Below are 16,117 nucleotides of genomic sequence, written 5' to 3'. Positions count from 1 at the left end.
CCCCCCCCCCCCCCCCCCCCCCCCGCAAATGAAGTTTGAAAGGTTAAGTAAAATCCTGGCTGTTGAAAATCAACTAAACTGCACAGGCCTTAGTTTTCCTGCTATTATTTCAGGATTGAAAAAGAACAAAACATCAAAATTCCTTCGAGTAAAAAGAGATTTTTACCCAAGGCTCAGGAGGAGATCTGGCATAGTCATGTGTGCAAACAGGACTTTTCTGAGAACAGTGTCAAGTATCTGCTATGTGGTGTAGTTAACAGCTCACCTGTAGGCTTGGCAAAGATCCACAATCTGTGTTTGAAAAATAATCCGCCTTTACCACACCCCCATACCAGCTTAAGAAGAAAAAGTACACCATCCTAATTAATACAAATATAAACTGTAAATTGAGCATAACTATCTCCTAAAATATGGGCACAGTTGGGTATATCAGTCAAATTCAAGAATTCCATATCTTCACTCTTCTAGTCTCATGTTCTTTTCAAAACATTGTTACTTAGAAGAGCTTAACATCATGATCTTTGAGACCATTCAGTGGATATTTAGTTTGAGTTTCTGTTTTGCTTTTTTAAGACCTTTTCAGTGTAAACAAAAGGATATTTGTTATGCGTCTTAAAACATTCTGTTTCTTTTCTGGATGCAACAGTTTATTTGATTACTGTGTAAAGATGATTGATTGTTATGCAACCAGCTTTTGACTTGTTTAATTCACAAGTTGTTGATAAGGAATTGGAATTTATTATAGTAAATAGAAATCAATAAATTTACATTCTAGTTTTGATTGTATCATTTATAACTGTAGAACTTTGAGAAAGACTCCTCAGCCTTCATTTTATAACAGTCAGGAACTGGTATTCCATTGGATAGTTATTGTTTAAGAATCAGAAAAGGTCATATACCATTTTGGTTTTTTTTTTTGGTTTGGGGTTTTTATTTGTTTTTTGTTTGTTTCTTGCTATGTTTCTTTGGTATTTTGAGGCTTTGGTATTTTATGTGGCCATAATTATATTCTACTAATACGATTGGATCATTTGGTTTAAAAATTATCCCTATCAGGTGTTACTAATAAAACAGATTGACATGGAACTATAGACTGGAGATGCAGATGTGCTTGTCTAGAATGGGCAAAGTCCCGGTTCCATTGCCAGCATGTGCACACATGCACAACTGTGACATTACCATTCAAATGGACTAATGTTGGAACGAATAGCAGACCTTCTCCTTAGTTAAATAAGAATAAGCACATACGTTTGAAAAGTCCTTCTTATGCCTGTAAATACTCTGTAGTCTGAGTCAACATACTGAGATATTTTCTCAGAAAGAGAAAGAAAAATATCCTTTCAAACTAATGACTTTTTTTTTCCTTTTTCTTTTTTTGAAAGATACTCCATCAAAGACCTTTTGAACCATGCCTTTTTCCAGGAGGAAACAGGGGTACGGGTAGAATTAGCAGAAGAAGATGATGGAGAAAAGATAGCTATTAAGTTATGGCTGCGTATTGAAGATATTAAGAAATTAAAGGGAAAATACAAAGACAATGAAGCTATTGAGTTTTCCTTTGACTTGGAGAGGGATGTACCAGAAGATGTTGCTCAAGAAATGGTAAATTGGCCCTTAAATGTTGATGTATACTGATTCTTGTATGCAAAAAATAAAATATAGTGATGTATGTTGCATGTCTCATAAACATGAAGTTGTGTAGCTCCCAAATATTTAACTTTAGATAGGGGGATTTTTCTATGATTTCTCTTTAAGTTCTTTCTTTGTGCTTTTTGGCATTGTTTTGATAACATGGTTGGGTTTTAGAGCTTTAAATATTTTGTATGAGAAGAATAACATGTAGGTATAAGTGGATGAATGAGGTAGAACACTGGAATGCATTCTGAAATTCTGTAAAAGTGAATAACTCATCCTTTGTAGCTGACTCTTGTCAAAATGTGTTAGTTATGCTGTTTTGCTTTGTGAACACTGAACTCATGGTCCTCCTGTCCTAGCCCCCTGAGTGCTGAGATTATAGGCATATCCAGTTAGGCCAAGTTTGGAATTGTATCTAAATTGGTTAGCCTTTGATCCATCCTCATAAATACTACAACGAGATTTACAGAATTTTAAAGTATTTCCACTTTGGTTACTGGAGAGATAGGTAGCTCAGCAGTTACCAGCGTATACTGCTCTTAAAAAGGCCTTAGTTCATCTTCCACTACCCACATCAAGTAGCTCACACCGACCAAAATTCCAGTACCAGGGGATTGGATAAGCTCTGGCCTCTACAGACAACTATTACAAGATAGTCATAGAATTACTAGAATTAAAAAACAAAAAAAAAACCCCACTATTCAATAGAGAAAGGGTCAGGTATGAAAGAGGCACTTATTTTTATTGTTAATTTTATATATTCTATAAAGATGGTGGGATCCACTTTGTTCACCACAATTGTAGAGAAACTTATTGCAGACTAGTAATTTAATATTTGATTAAAAAGAATCCTAAGGTATCTATAGTAGTGACACAAACCTGTAATTCCAGTATTCGGAAACTGAGGCAAGAGGATTCCAAGTTTGGGGCCAACTGGGCTATGTTGTAAGACTTAAAAAATACACACATGTACCCCTTCAAAAAAAGACTAGCTGGGCTGGAGAGATGGCTCAGAGGTTAAGAGCACTGAGTGCTCTTCCAGAGGAGCTGAGTTCACTTCCCAGCACCTACATGGCAGCTTAGAACTGTCTGTAACTCCTCACACAGACATAGGCACAGTCATAACACCAATGGTCATAAAATATGAATGAATGAATGAATGAATGAATGAATGAATGAATGAATAGATGAATGAATAAATAAATAAATAAACAAACGACTAGCCTACTTTTCTTCAACATTGTTCATTTCTTTGTTTTGTTTTTAAGTCATTTTCTCTAGATACCCTGTTCTTCCTAATATTTATTCTAGGTCAAGTTCTTCCCTTTTATTATAGGTCGAGTCTGGGTATGTCTGTGAAGGAGATCATAAGACCATGGCTAAAGCTATCAAAGACAGGGTATCGTTAATTAAGAGAAAACGAGAGCAGCGGCAGTTGGTGCGAGAAGAGCAAGAAAAAAGAAAACAGGAAGAGAGCAGTCTCAAACAACAGAATGAACAACAAGCAGCTGTCTCGCAGGCAGGACTCCAGCAGCTCTCTTCTGCTAGCACTGGCATACCTACTGCTCCCACCACTTCTGCATCAGTCTCTACGCAAGTAGAGCCTGAAGAACCAGAGGCAGATCAACACCAACAGCTACAATATCAGCAACCTAGTGTATCTGTGTTATGTAAGTATTTGGGGAAGTAAACAGATGTGCTAGTGGTGTTCTTTATTGACTGTTTCCATTCTTACACCCATGATTAATAGAAAGATGGAACACTGAGAAAACGTGCTTAGGATATAGGAAGTCTGAAATCTTCCAGTGTCTCAACATTTTCAGTTTTTAGGTATCTGTTTTACTTAGTCCCTTAAAATAAATGAATGTAATGAAGAGTGAATTAATTTTGCAGTTTATAATTGTAGCTGTTGATCTGGTTCAGCTCTTTTAGGAAAACTACAAAGCAGACCAAAGTGTGATGAGGCCAGTGCTCATAACTGATTATCAAGTACATATAGGTTTCCACAGGGTAAAACCTGGAAGGTGGAGTCAATTTAAGACTGACAAGTTTTGTTTGCTCTTTAGATGATAAAACATTCAGTGTTAATCAGAGAATTTTTTTCTTATGAGTGCAACTTTTTAACACAAGTCCCTCGTTTAAATGTAGAAATTTACTTAATGTTTTTAAGTATTTATTTAAGCTATTATTTTTTAATTTACTTCAGATTTGAACAAAGAAATAAACAATAACATTAATATAATGACTCTAAAATGTGAACAGCTTCTTCCTCTTCTATTTCCCCCCCTCTGATTCATTTCTCCTTCAGCTGATGGAACAGTTGACAGTGGTCAGGGATCATCCGTCTTCACAGAATCCCGAGTGAGCAGCCAACAAACAGTTTCCTATGGTTCCCAGCATGAACAGGCATATTCTGCTGGCACGGCACCAGGACACACTGCTTCCAGTGTCCAAGCACAGTCACAGCCCCAGGGGGTGTATCCACCCTCAAGTATGGTGAGTAAATGCATAAGAAAATGCAGTACTAAAATTACAGCCATAGGCAATCTATCATTTCAATTATTTCTTATGTCATCTAAGTAGCAATATGAGTCTAAGATAGAGAATATAAATGATCTAGTCAGTCTTCTTTATCTGTGTTTATGTGTTTCTATGTGGATGGACTGAAATAGTAAAATGATTAAAAATTTTGTCTGTACCAAACATGTACAGACTTTTCTTATTATATTCCCTATCAATATGACAGTTCTTTACATGGCTTTTGAATTTTATTAAGTATTCTAAGTAATCTAGACATAGATATATATGCAAATACTATGATAATATATGTAAAGGACGTGGGTAGCTTCAGATTTTGTTATCTGTTGGGGTGGCTTGCAACCAACTCAATGTAGAGACTAAGGGTTAATATTATTTCTAAAGGGAATCAGTCAGTTTATGAGAATAACTGGAGTAGATCAGGCTGGGTAACATACACATTAAAAAGTAAGACTTAGCTGAACTTTTTACAAAAGCAGCTATGTAAACCTTAAGACTAAACTGTACTCCTTTCAGCACCTATGAGTTAAAGCTTTAAAGTGTTATAAACTAGGTATACCAGAATGACTTGTGGGTGGAGTAAGTTATTTTTTTCTTAATATCCTTTAAAGCTTACTACTAAAGTAATTTTAAGTGTTTTCTGTAAGATTTTTCTTTTTTTTTTTTTTTTTTTTGTATAAAAACCAGGTAAGACCTTCAAACTATTATAAAATGTTGCATGTGAGTATTACAGAGTAAAGGAATCCTTTATTGTATGACCTCTGACTAATTTATTGCTTGTATTTAGTTAATCATCAGTTGCTGTGTGTGTTCCTTTCCCAGTATATGTTCATTTGCTTTTTCCTTTATTTGGTATTTATTTTATTGCCAGTTTATTTTCAGAGTCAGCTTATAGAAGTAATTTCTTGGAATCGTTATACTTGTGTGTATATGATATGTACGCACATTTTTCATTTGCAGTAGCAAATGTTAAATTAGTAGATGAATCATAAAATATTCCCATTTCTTTTGCTGACTCTCTGTGAGGTCTTTCGAGAAAAACAGATCATATACTTCAGACAGTAATTAGATGATAATAGCTCACTTTTTATCACTTGTTTAGTATAATCTTTAAGCAGGCTGATTTTCCTTCCTCCTTCTCAGAAGGCTTTAATCTGAACTTGTAGAATTCTTTTTTTTTTTTTTAATGAATTTTTTTTTTCTCAGGAAAAATATTTTTTATTCATATATGTTGTTTGTTTTGGAGTCCACTGATTGATCAGTCTTATTTTGGACTTAGGTCCCAAGAAGAATGGCCATATTAATACAAAGAAAACTACTGCTAATATATACTAACCATTTAACAGTATGTTCTTATCCTAAGAAGGGTTTATGATCTTGGGTGACTTATTTCTGTATACTGACATTAATTGTCAGCACTTCTTAATTTCTCCCTTTGTCTAACAGTTTTTTCAACCCCTGGCTTCTCTCATCATGAGCTTATCTCTGTTTTTAAAAGACAAATAGGATTGATGGTTTGTGTAGATGCTAAATGCTTAAGCCATTAACATACTGTATTTATTTGGTGCTCTAAAATCAGGCTCTTTCTAGTTTTTTTTGATGACAGTATTCTATAGAGTAATTATAAAGAATTATAAGTACTTAGTAAAATATTTTATAATTTTGTTGTCTCTTTTTGGGAACTTGATATGCCTTACAATAATGTATAAATTGTAAGAAAATTTAAAAATAAGAGAAACAAAGGTAAATGCTTGGAGCCAAAATAAACTAAATCATGGTATTACTTACTGATTGGCTCCAAGTTTGGCTGAAAGCATTCTTTGCAGCAATTTTTGAAAAAGAAATAGGTCATAGACTTGCTCCAGACAACCTCACAGTATTAGACCATCTCTGTAGCTATGTTAAACCCTTTCTCTTAAATCTCAAACTTTGTAGGTTTAAACTGAATTTCTTGTATATGGGGGGTGAGTGTTGCTTCTTTAGAGAGTCAAATTGAAGGCATTTCCTTTATAACAGTACACAATATTTCTGATACCCAGTTGTGAACTTCAGAAAGATATTCCCTTTCTTTTAGTCAATAATGACTTTTAAATCTTTGTACAGAAAATGGCAAGTGTAATAAAGTAGTATAAGCCAACAACTTTTCTGTGTAGCCTGCCTTCTAACATAGATGAATTTTTCCCTTAAGTTACTAGAGTTCTTGCAAATAATGTACTCTTAAAATCTTCCAAAAATTGTACTCTAATAGTATTTATTCTTGCTTAATCTTACTACGTTTTTAGAGCTATAATTCATTGTTTTCTTGTGTGGTACTGATGGTCATTTTTTTATTATTTCTGTACTTGTAGTGTTACTTCAAAATATTCAAGGTCATAACTGATTTTTGATTGCTTATAAGAAAATCTGCACAAAACCACCAGAACAGGGAGCATAGTTATAATATACCAGCTGTGCTTTGTAGAATTATGTCTTACCGAAACATTTTTTTTCTTTTCTTTTTTTTTTTTTTTTTTTTTTACTTTGCAGAATTGGGGAGGGTAGAACATTTTTTATGTTAACTATACCCTATTATCACTGTACATTTGTTATTTTGTTTTCAAATGACTGTGTTTTTCATGTGTGTTTGTTTTCTGTTTAGCCTCGTCGTGGCCGTAGCATGTCGGTTTGTGTTCCCCATCTTTCTGCTGTCCCCTCTCTGTCCCGCATCTCTCCCAGTGCCCCTTCCACCCCACCAGTGCTGTCTGCACCTCTTTGCCCTTCCCTCCTTCGGACTGCCCCCGAGGAAACTTTTGCCGAAAAGCTCTCTAAAGCATTGGAGAGTGTCCTGCCTATGCACTCTGCCTCCCAGCGCAAGCACCGACGCTCCAGCCTGCCTTCCCTCTTTGTCACTACTGTATGTAACTGTAAACTTCCTGACAAGTGAAAAACCATTGCCAATGAATACATCCGGGCACGGAGGATTTGCTTAAAGAGCAAAACTAAACTTATTAGCAAATGTTGTGCTTTAGGATAATTATTCCTTTAGGAAACATTTTTGTAATAAGACTTTATTTTTTTTTTTTTTTTGTAATAAGACTTTAAATGGGAATAAAAAACAAGGAGGCAATGAAAGAGAATCCTTATAATATCATTAGCACATATCAATATAGTTTTTACTATACTTTCCTATAGCCTATTAATACAGGGTTTGCATTTTTATATCTTAGCAAAATATATGTGTATCACCTAATTAAACTCATTATTAACCTAATCAAAAGTAGATTCTACCGAACATTAATCAAATGTGTTTTCTCCTCAAATTATTCTTAAGGGATATAACTAGTTAAGTTCTTTATTTTTTAAATCACTTGAGTAGTAAAAGTTGACTTTAATTCAGTCATGGATGTAAAATGTTATGTCAGAAAACCAAAAGGCTATTTTCTCTTTGAAAGTACCCTTTTTTCTTCATAAGATGGAGCATAGATTCTAACAAATATATTAGATACATATGTAACGTATAACTTTCCTTGTCTCCATCAATGTCTGTGAAAGCTACAGCCTCTAAAATTACTTTAATTACTGTGAGATCTTGTTGGCTGCTTTTCCAAACAGAGAATATAACTAATATTCCAAAATATTTAAGATTTTTTACTTATAAAAATGGGTAACTGTACAATGTTTATGGCTTTAGGACACAGCTTTAATAATCACTAAAATATGAGCATTCTGATTTGATGCAGAAATACTTTAGTAAGTTAAGGAAATGACTCAGTAACTAAAGTGCTTGCTGCAGAGTCGTGGAGACCCAGTTGCAGATCCTGCCGTAGTTGGTGTCTATAATCTGTGTTCCTGTGGCTAGAAGGGAGGTGGTGATAGACTCTCCAGAGTCTCATAGGCTCTCCAGCCTATGGTGCACAGCATCAAACAATAGATACCTGTCTTAAACAAGTTGGATGGTGAGGACCAACACCAGAGGTTGTCCTCTGACCTCAACACCCATTTTTGGTATTGTATTGTTGAGGATTGAACCTGAACCCTTTTTCAGGCAAGCACTCCAGGAGTCCAGTACATGATAGAGAACTATGTACATTGCATTTGCCAAGCTAGAATTCTAAGCTCAGTCTTAAATTTTGGAAACAAAAAGTGCTATTAAATCAGGTTTGCTATTATTTTATATTATCTCCCTTTCACCTGATTTGTCAGAATGAGAAAACTCCAGGTGTTCAACCCTTGGCAATGATCAGAAGAATCATTTGGCATCTCTTTTATAGTAAACCTATTCATTGTAGTTTTGAATACAGAAGGGAAAAACAAGTCATTTATCTTTTTGTTATTTGTTTTTTAAGACAGTGTCTCACTATGTAGTTTCTCAGGCTAGCCTGTACTCAAAAATTCTAGTAGAAAACTGCCCCAGTCTCTTGAGTTCTAATGTTATAAGTATGTACCATTGTACTTGACTTGTTTGTCTTATACCATACACCAGAAATCTCTTCTGATTTATACTATTATAAATTTCTTCTGATCATCTACTGTTGATGAAAATAACATTGAACCCTCTAATTAATATACTATCACTGTGGAACAGTAGCTTAAATTGCAGTATTTTTTAAGTATAAAACCAATAGGGTTATTTATTGTCCTTTAATATTTTGAGTTTATCTCTTTCCATTGACAAATTTTAAGAATGTTCATTCTTAAAATAATTACTTAGGAAGTATAATTCATGTCTTTGCTTTAAGAGAGGAATTTGTGGGAAAGTAGTTGTTTTTTCTTTCATTCAAGGAAGTGCCACAGATTGACTTTATTGGCCCTGGATGTATTTAGTGGATTTTTGCTATACACATGATTTCCAAAAGTATTCGTTGGTTATTAGAATTTTGGTGTGGCCACTTTGTGGGCTTATACAGAACTATCCAGCTGTGCATGTCTGATGTAATTTTTCATATTGAATGTTTGAATTACTTGTCTTATTCATGTTGATACAGCCTCAGTCCATGGCGCATCCGTGTGGGGGGACCCCAACATACCCAGAATCACAGATATTTTTCCCAACTATTCATGAACGTCCAGTTTCTTTTTCACCACCTCCCATCTGTCCACCGAAAGTAGCCATTTCCCAACGACGTAAGAGCACCTCCTTCCTGGAAGCCCAAACTCGCCACTTCCAACCCCTGCTGAGGACTGTTGGCCAAAATCTTCTTCCACCTGGTGGCAGCCCAACTAACTGGACACCAGAGGCCATAGTTATGTTGGGTACTACAGCCAATAGAGTAAATAGAGAGCTATGTGAGATGCAGGTCCAACCTGTGTTTGAGCCAGCCCAGATTTACAGTGACTATAGACCTGGACTAGTACTGGCAGAAGAAGCTCGCTATTTTATTCCTCAGGAAACAGTGTATCTAGCTGGGGTGCATTATCAGGCCCAGGTGGCAGGACAGTATGAGGGCATTTCATACAACTCACCAGTACTGTCAAGTCCTATGAAACAGATACCTGAACAGAAACCAGTGCCTGGGGGCCCTTCCTCAAGTTCTGTCTTTGAATTTCCATCTGGACAGGCTTTCCTGGTAGGACACCTTCAGAATTTAAGATTAGATTCTGGACCAAATCCTGCATCACCCCTTTCTAGTGTTTCTGCGCCTAACAGTACAGATGCTACACATTTGAAATTTCACCCTGTCTTTGTACCTCATTCTGCACCAGCTGTGTTAACTCATAGCAATGAGAACAGAAGCAACTGTGTATTTGAATTTCATGCTCAAACACCAAGTTCCTCTTCAGGAGAAGGAGGTGGGATTTTACCTCAACGTGTTTACCGAAATCGACAGGTTGCAGTGGACTCAAGTCAGGAAGAACTGCCTCCTCAGTCAGTTGGATTACATTGCCATCTGCAGCCTGTTACTGAAGAACAGCGTAATAACCATGCCCCAGAATTGACCATTTCTGTGGTAGAGCCTATGGGACAGAACTGGCCAATAGGAAGCCCAGAATATTCCAGTGATTCCTCTCAAATCACTTCTTCAGATCTCAGTGATTTTCAGTCACCTCCCCCTACAGGGGGAACAGCTGCACCTTTTGGCTCTGACGTCTCATTGCCCTTTATCCGTCTGCCTCAGACAGTGTTACAAGATTCCCCACTCTTCTTCTGTTTCCCCCAAGGAACCACACCTCAGCAGGTCTTATCTGCCTCATATTCTTCAGGAGGATCTGCACTCCATCCACAGGTTATAGGAAAACTTTCACGATTCTTTTAAACTACCCTATTATGCACCAGCACATTTAAATTTTCTATCTCGTTTCCATGAATCATGGATTTATGAGGAATGTTTATTTTCTTAATAGGATTTCTTTTGTGATTATAAATACTTGTACTTAAGCATGAACCATAAAGCAGAAAATACCTGGTTTGCCTGTGATTTTAGTCGTCACAATCAATGACTAATCATCATGTGGAATTTTATGGTAGTAATGAAAATGCAATTGTCTGTCATTTAGATTATTGATTATGTAGATATAATAAAATGATTTTAGTATAATGCCTTCTCCTAACAAAACATTTTTAAATTTATGGTTTAAAACTGTAGCCATGAAGCAAAAATGGGAAGTTTTGAAAACTTTTTGGTGTCCTATTAAGAAACACAGGGTGTTTCATTATAAGGAGGACTTAAGAAAACATATTATAAATGTTCTGCTTAACAAGTGAACATGCCCTTTTGAAATGGTATCACTCAAACCTCTGTATTAAAGACCCAAATTGGACATTAATCAGTCATTAGGGACTATGTCTAATATTAGTGACTGTAATGATTTTATTGGGTTTTGTATGAATTTATAATTGTGTTGCAGCGTTAGGAACAGTAGATATCTCAGTCCCTGTTCTCTCAGTACATTTTAAATTTTATTCACACTCGTGGGTATGTATACTCATGCAAATATAAACAAAGACACAAAATTAAAGAAGTCAGTAATGACAATTTCATATACTCTTTTAAGAATATCAGTTACTTAGGAAGCAAAAGGACCCTGAAATTTAAACAGTGTCAGCATGTTGTGTATATACATTATCCTTAAAGCATTACAAATTAAAAAGGAAATAAGAAATTAAATAATTTAAATTTTAATGGAGTGTGATACATCCATGTAAACTTTAAACAACCTTTTCCAAATTGAAATGGAGCAATAAAGATGGTAGCCTTTCATTTCCTTTACATGTTTATATCATAGTATATGTGCATTCATTTCCCTAACACATATTCTTGCACTCTATTTTCAGTTAATTTAGACTTATTAATTGGAATATGCTGGTCAATTTCTCAGACCCAGTATGGTTGACATTCTGAGTTGGTTAATCCATTGTTTTGAGTGGAACTCTTATGGTCATTATAGAATTTTTTTTAGTAGCAGCTCTAGAAGTAGCAACCATTTCCTCTAGTTTTCACAATTAGAGTGACTCCAGATATTTCCACATGTTACCTTGGGCAGCCATTATATTCCTGTTTAGAAGTTGGTTTTTAATAGACCTTTGATATTTTTCATCAGTTAATATAACACTACAAGAAATAGCAAAAGAGAACCAAATAGCCTTTTTAAATGTGTTTTTTTTTAATTATCTGGAATAAATTTTTTTCATGTTGCTATCTTACATTTTTCCCATGACAATTTTATTGTGAATCTGACTGTTCAAGCCAGCTAAAACTATAGCCAACATCAATGGTAGGTTTTTAACTTTACATGTTTGTGTTTTTGTCTGTCTGCTTTTACCTGAGATGTGATCAGAAATGTTCTATGCTCTTTTTTCTAAACTTACCTTACCCCAAATCCCAGAGGTCTGTCATATACTGTACTATCAAGCCTTTTCATTTTGATCAAGCAGTCTTCTCAGGATCTGAAGTATTTATACAAAAGTCTAAACTCTCTGTGTACAAACCTTCTCTAATTTGTATTTGCTTTTTTTTTTCTCCAGGCACAGGGGCAGAGCCAAGGCCAAACGTCAGGTAGCTTAGCAGGGGTTCTGTCTTCGCAGCCCATCCCACATCCTCAGCAGGTAAGAGTGTTACACTGCTACCTCATGTTTTACATCTTTATGAGCTAGACTTCTGATGCAAAGGGCTTGCCAAGCTTTTGAAAGAGTAATTGTCATAACGTTTCTTATGTACTTACGAACAATTTAGTAGGTGTGTGTTGAAAAGAATAGTTATATAATTTATTTGCCTTCTTAAATGATTTTGTGCATAAGGTAAGCCATACAAAGAGTATTGGTTTATTTCTACTTGTGCTTGTCCATGTAAGAGCATTTATCACCCTTAATCCTAGCATTTGAGAGGCAAAGGCAGGCAGATCTCTGAGTTCAAGGTCTATACATGATCTACAGAGTGAGTTCCCAGACAGCCATGCCTCCACAGAGAAACCTCAACTTGTATCTTGTCATTCCAACCCATGGTGCGTGCCTCAGATAGTGAACTTGTTTTTATTAATTTGTCAGATAAAATATAAGATTTTGTACAAGAGGGACTGAATGAAAACCTAAAGAACACCTTTTTAATTATTTTAAAGGAAGTGGAGAGATGGCTCACTATTTAAGAGCATGTACTATTTCAAAGGACCTCGGTTCAGTTCCCAGGACCCATGCTGTGGGTAACAAACATCTGTAGCTCTAATTCCAGGGAATCCAGTGGCCTCCTCGGGCATTAAGCGTTCATATTAGATGATGTATACATGCACACAAACACTTAAAAAAAGAGAACATAAAGAGCAACTACTGCAGGAAGAGTTTTTAAAATTAAGTGCTCTGTCTTTTTGCACACCATATAAGGGCACCAGATCCTATTACAATATGGTTGCTGGGAATTGAACTCACGATCTGTGAAAGAACAGCCAGTGCTCCTAACGGCTGACCCATCTCTCCAGCCACAAGATTTTGGTTTTTTTTTTAAGTTAAGCTTTGACCTGGGAGGTTTATCTCAAAAGATCTTCATGAGTTTTAAAAGGACCAAAATAATAGTAAAATTTTATTAATCTAAAAATTAAATATGTAAAGTTCATCAATGCTTTTATTTGCAAGAAAATTATTCTTTTGGCATAATTGTTTCAAGCAAAATTCATATTTATCTGTATAATATGATAAACTATCTTATTAATAGTTCTCCAACTATATAGTTTTTAACCACCATATTGTAAAGTGACTTCTGCTTCTAATTTTGAAACAAAGGTTTTTGTTCTTCCTATAAATGGCCTCCTTTAATACAAGATGTGACCATATAGTTATTTGATTTTTTTTTTATTTTTTATTTTTTGGAGACAGGGTTTTTCTGTGTAGCCTTGACTATTAGACTTGTAGACCAGGCTGTTCTTGAATTCGCAGAGATCCACCTGCCTCTGCCTTTCTGAGTACTGAGAATATAGGCCTGCGCCACTGTTCCATCTAGTTACTTGATCTTAATGGTGATTAAATCTTGGGTTGGTGAGATGGCTTAACAGATAAAGTGCCTGTTGTGTAACCCCGAAGACCTAGTTTGTGCCTGGGACCCACATAGAGGTGGAAGGAGAAAACGACTAACACAAAGTTGTTCTCTAGCTTATATGTACACACCATGGCATATTCTCTAGGGTCCTCTAATTCACAGAGATACACACCACTATACACACAAAAATAGAATAACATTCAGTGATGCTGAGAGGTGCCTCATCAGTTTAGAACAGTTGTTGCTCTTGCAGAAGACTGGAGTTTGGTTTCCAGCATTCACACAATGGGACTCAGAGCTGACTGCCTGAAATTCCAGCTCTGTATGCACCAACAATTATCACATGTACAGACCCTTTTTGTTTTGTTTTTGTTTTTGTTTTTTTTGAGACAGGGTCTGTAAAGCCTTGGCTGTCCTGGACTCACTTTGTAGACCAGGCTGGCATCAAGCTCACAGAGATCAGCCTGCCCCTGCCTCCCTAAGTGCTGAGATTAAAGGCGTGCCCCACCAGACCTGGCACATGTTCATATCTTAACAGACCTAATTTAAAATAAAAATTAGGGGCCTGAAGTACTGCTCTTCAGTTAAGGTCCCTGGAGGCTTTTGCAGACAACCTGGGTTTGGTTCCCAACACACACACACTGCTTTAAAAACTAGAGTTCCAGGCAATCTGGTACCCATTTTTGACCTCTGGATACCAGGCATGCATATAGTACACAGAGAAACAGGACACTTACACACAATAGATAGATAGATGGGGGGGGGGGGAGATTTTTTTGGCATCTTTATTCAGAAGCAGTTGAGTGTTTTATACTGAAGAAATTACTTACTTCTGTATCCACATTTACCCAGTGACTAACATCTCTTCTTAAAAAACCCTTTGACCAGGGGTTGCATGCTTTGTATTCCTTATAACATTTCTTCCAAACAAATAGCTTTAATTCATCTATAATTATGTTTAAGTTGAAGAAGTTGAATTTTTTTTTTACCAACCTCAATCAAATCTATTTTACAATCTCTAGTGAGAATCAAATTACAGGTTATGTAAAGTTGGTTAATGGCAGAAACACTGTGATGAATACCAATTACTTACAGGCTTTTTGAGTCATCTCTTGTGATATAGTCCAAGCTGGTCTTGTATTCTCTTAATCTTCTTGCCTCTGCCTCTCAAGCATGAGCTACACACCTGGCTTACCTTTCAACATAGGGCAACACCAGTAAAAAAAAATAATGATGATGCTAACATTTAAGTATATGCTTCATTTTTCCTTTTCCTTGCTAAAGAAATGTCAGTTGTCTTAAATACACATGTATACTTACATGTGTGCATACCTACAAATATTATAAAATGAAGTAGAAAGAAATAAGCTATCAAGTTAAACACTCAAAGTATGTGATGATTAAGTAGCATAATACTATAAATGTTAAATTAAAATAATTAGTAATATGTGTGAACATGATGATGCACATACACCTGGAATGCCAGCATTTAGGGAGCTAAACGAGAATCATGTTTCAAGGTAGCCTGGACTCTCAGAAAAGAAAAATAGCTCATAAGGTCCCACCTCTGTTAGATAAATATCACATCAAAAACAGGCCACCAATGTAGAAGAGAAAGCTCGTTTACTTCCTTGAATTCATCCATTCAAGCAGAACCTGGATAACAACTCTCTTAACTATTTAGGAAAAAGCTTACTGTTATAGAAATCTTGGCTTCTAGAGGTAACGGTTGCTGAGGGAAGGCTTATCATTTTCTTCAAAAAGTATCTCATGTTCTTGTAAATAACCTCCTATGCTAATACAGGCAGTACTAATTTAACTGCCTGTCTGTCTCTCTCTCTCTCTCACACACACACACACACACACACACACCTACCTGAAAGTAGAAGGGAGAATTCTTGGGGTGGGAGTGGGGATTCTACAGAAGGAGGGAGGAAGAGAAAGGGTAATATCAGTGAAAATTATTGAAATCCACTATATATGTAAATGAACCTGTCAGAATAAATACAAATAAATTTGAACAATCTAAAAAAGAAAAAATTAAATTGAGAAAGTGCTAAATAGTTGATTCCAGTAGTAAAGAAAATGCAGCCAAATAATATTATCACTAAAATTAATTTTTGGTTTTTTTTTTTTTTCATTTTAGATACTGCTACAGCATATTTTAAGTTGAGTAGAATCAAAATTATGAAGCCAGTTTATTTAAGAGGTATATGTAGTCTAGTATCTTATTTTACTTTTCTAGAGTCTCAGGTATTAAGGAAGCCAAAAATTACTAAAATTCAAGCTTCTATATCAGTTTTTATTTTGTAAAATGGGTTAATGCAATGGGTATGAAGTTTTTAATCTCAGCACTTGGGATGCAGAGGTAGGAGGGTCTTTGGAAGTTCAAGGCAGTCTGGTGGTCTACAGAATGAGTTCCAGGACAGCCAGGGTTACACAGAGTAACCCTATCTCTAGATAGATAGATAGATAGATAGATAGATAGATAGATAGATAGATAG

The 16,117-nt window shown here is 35.7% G+C and overlaps 1 protein-coding gene across 17 annotated transcripts in view; it reads left to right on the top strand.

Moving 5' to 3' along the window:
• Wnk1 (WNK lysine deficient protein kinase 1) overlaps positions 1-16,117 on the top strand; it is a 129,664-nt gene that overhangs the window by 76,078 nt on the left and 37,469 nt on the right. For 15 of the 17 annotated variants that reach the window (XM_055604249.1, XM_055604247.1, XM_055604248.1 and 12 more), the window contains exons 6-9: positions 1,383-1,602; positions 2,972-3,305; positions 3,944-4,131; positions 12,116-12,196. In XM_055604249.1, coding sequence (XP_055460224.1) covers positions 1,383-1,602; positions 2,972-3,305; positions 3,944-4,131; positions 12,116-12,196 — 823 coding nt within the window. Of the gene's footprint in view, positions 1-1,382; positions 1,603-2,971; positions 3,306-3,943; positions 4,132-6,811; positions 7,067-9,137; positions 10,377-12,115; positions 12,197-16,117 lie in introns of all 17 variants that reach the window. The other 2 variants (XM_055604263.1, XM_055604262.1) reach the window with 2 other exon arrangements.

Source organism: Psammomys obesus, unplaced genomic scaffold, assembly GCF_907164565.1.
Source record: "Psammomys obesus unplaced genomic scaffold, mPsaObe1.curated_primary_1811, whole genome shotgun sequence".
Taxonomy (NCBI): Eukaryota; Metazoa; Chordata; class Mammalia; order Rodentia; family Muridae; genus Psammomys; species Psammomys obesus.
The sequence above is the reverse complement of the archived record's forward strand: the minus strand, read 5'-3'. Positions and strand labels throughout refer to the sequence as shown.